The 1,652-nt window shown below is 45.3% G+C and overlaps 1 protein-coding gene across 1 annotated transcript; it reads left to right on the plus strand.

Moving 5' to 3' along the window:
* Nucleotides 1-124: 124 nt before the first annotated feature.
* Nucleotides 125-679, plus strand: LOC105557990 (uncharacterized protein K02A2.6-like; the record flags this gene model as incomplete). The annotated part of the gene is made up of 1 exon (XM_012005454.1): nt 125-679. A coding segment is annotated over one exon (555 nt), but the record flags the coding sequence as incomplete, so codon positions are not given.
* Nucleotides 680-1,652: the final 973 nt, after the last annotated feature.

Genomic DNA, 1,652 nt, shown 5'->3' on the forward strand with positions numbered 1-1,652 from the left:
AGGCAGATGCCCTGTCTCGCCTAATAGAGAAATTCCGTCAAGACAACCTCGAAGAACTCCAAGTCGCCAGCATCCGCCTCATAGAAGACGAAGTTCTACAAATCAGAAATCTATCCATCGACAGATTTGGCGAAGACCTCCGCTTTAAGTTAAAGACGGCTACGGGCGCGGACCCAGACCTCGCGACAATCATAGAAGCCATCCGGGAAAATAAAGTTCCGGCATCAAACTCACCGACGGTAGAACATTACAAGAAGCGTTGGGACTGTCTGTCAATCGTTGACAACACTTTATTGCTAGGAGACAGGGTAGTCATACCTCAAAGTATGCAGTCCAGCATCCTTTCATCCCTCCATAAGGGTCACCCAGGGATCAGACGAATGAAGCAGCTAGCACGCGAGTACGTATACTGGCCAAAACTCTCCGAAGATATCGAACGCCTCGTGAAACGATGCGACCCTTGTTCACTGACAAGGAAATTACCAATCAAGGTCCCTATCAGCCCGTGGCCAATCCCTTCTAAACCTCTCGAACGCCTACATGTGGACTACGCGGGACCAATCGACGGCCAATACATACTTGTTTTCGTTGACGCATACTCAAAGTTCATCGACGTAGCAATCACGCCCACCATATCGGCTATCCGCACGGTCGAACTATGCCGAGAGACCTTTTCCAGGTACGGGCCCCCCCACAAGAAGACCACGAACCCGAATTGGAAACAGCTCCGGACATAACGCCAGTCAGGCCCATCCGTCGGAGAGTCCAGCCACGAAGACTTGTCTTGGATCCCAAAGCCAAATCATACACCCAGGTTTAGTCTTATAAGAGGGGAGATGTTGGGGGCGGGACACGCCGACCCCGGCAGGGGGCGCGACGCGCGCGAGGCAGGCAGTAGTGTGCGTGCACCCATCATCTCGGGCAGCACGTCGTACGCGAGCTCTGTGCGATCTGAGGGATATTTCCCCCCGTCTCAGTAGTGAGCACACAATAAAGAAAGCGTACCAGGATTCGGGCGTTGTTCTCTTTACCACACCCTCTCCTACGGGACCCAACAGTCCACGTCGTTGTTCCTCGGTAAAGCTAAAAGTAGTCTAAGAATGCATTGCAGGATGGTAGACGGTGTTACATGATAGCATTTTCAAAAATATCAAAAAATTTACTTTGATTTTCCTAATCTGATGTGTATTTTTTTGAGATATTACCATTTTTCAACAATTTTCAACTCATTTTCATTTTTGCCGATTACAGTGCCATCTATCATGAAACGAAAAAAATATTTCATACAAAAGTTACATATTGTTTCACGGAGAATCTAAATCTGCAATAAAAAATAGGGGTTTCTATTTAAGATTTCAAAGTCACCCCCCCTCCCGCCCCCGGGGGTGGTGCAGGGGGGTCGTGCTTTATATTAATGGATGACCCTCCTCGAGGTGAACAACTTTTATTGCAACTTTTTTTAAATCCGATTTGTATTTTTCCAAATATTCTGAAAAACAGTTTTAAATGCCTCACCTTGTATATTAATTTTTTACTTAAAAAACTAAAGAACAATATAACATCTAAAAAATGCTCAATGTAGGAGAACAATTATTTATTTAAATACTCTGAAAAAGGATAAAAAACATAATTATACATACACTAAAATCGAT

Source organism: Vollenhovia emeryi, unplaced genomic scaffold, assembly GCF_000949405.1.
Source record: "Vollenhovia emeryi isolate VEMERY1.0 unplaced genomic scaffold, V.emery_V1.0 DF947556.1, whole genome shotgun sequence".
NCBI lineage: Eukaryota > Metazoa > Arthropoda > Insecta > Hymenoptera > Formicidae > Vollenhovia > Vollenhovia emeryi.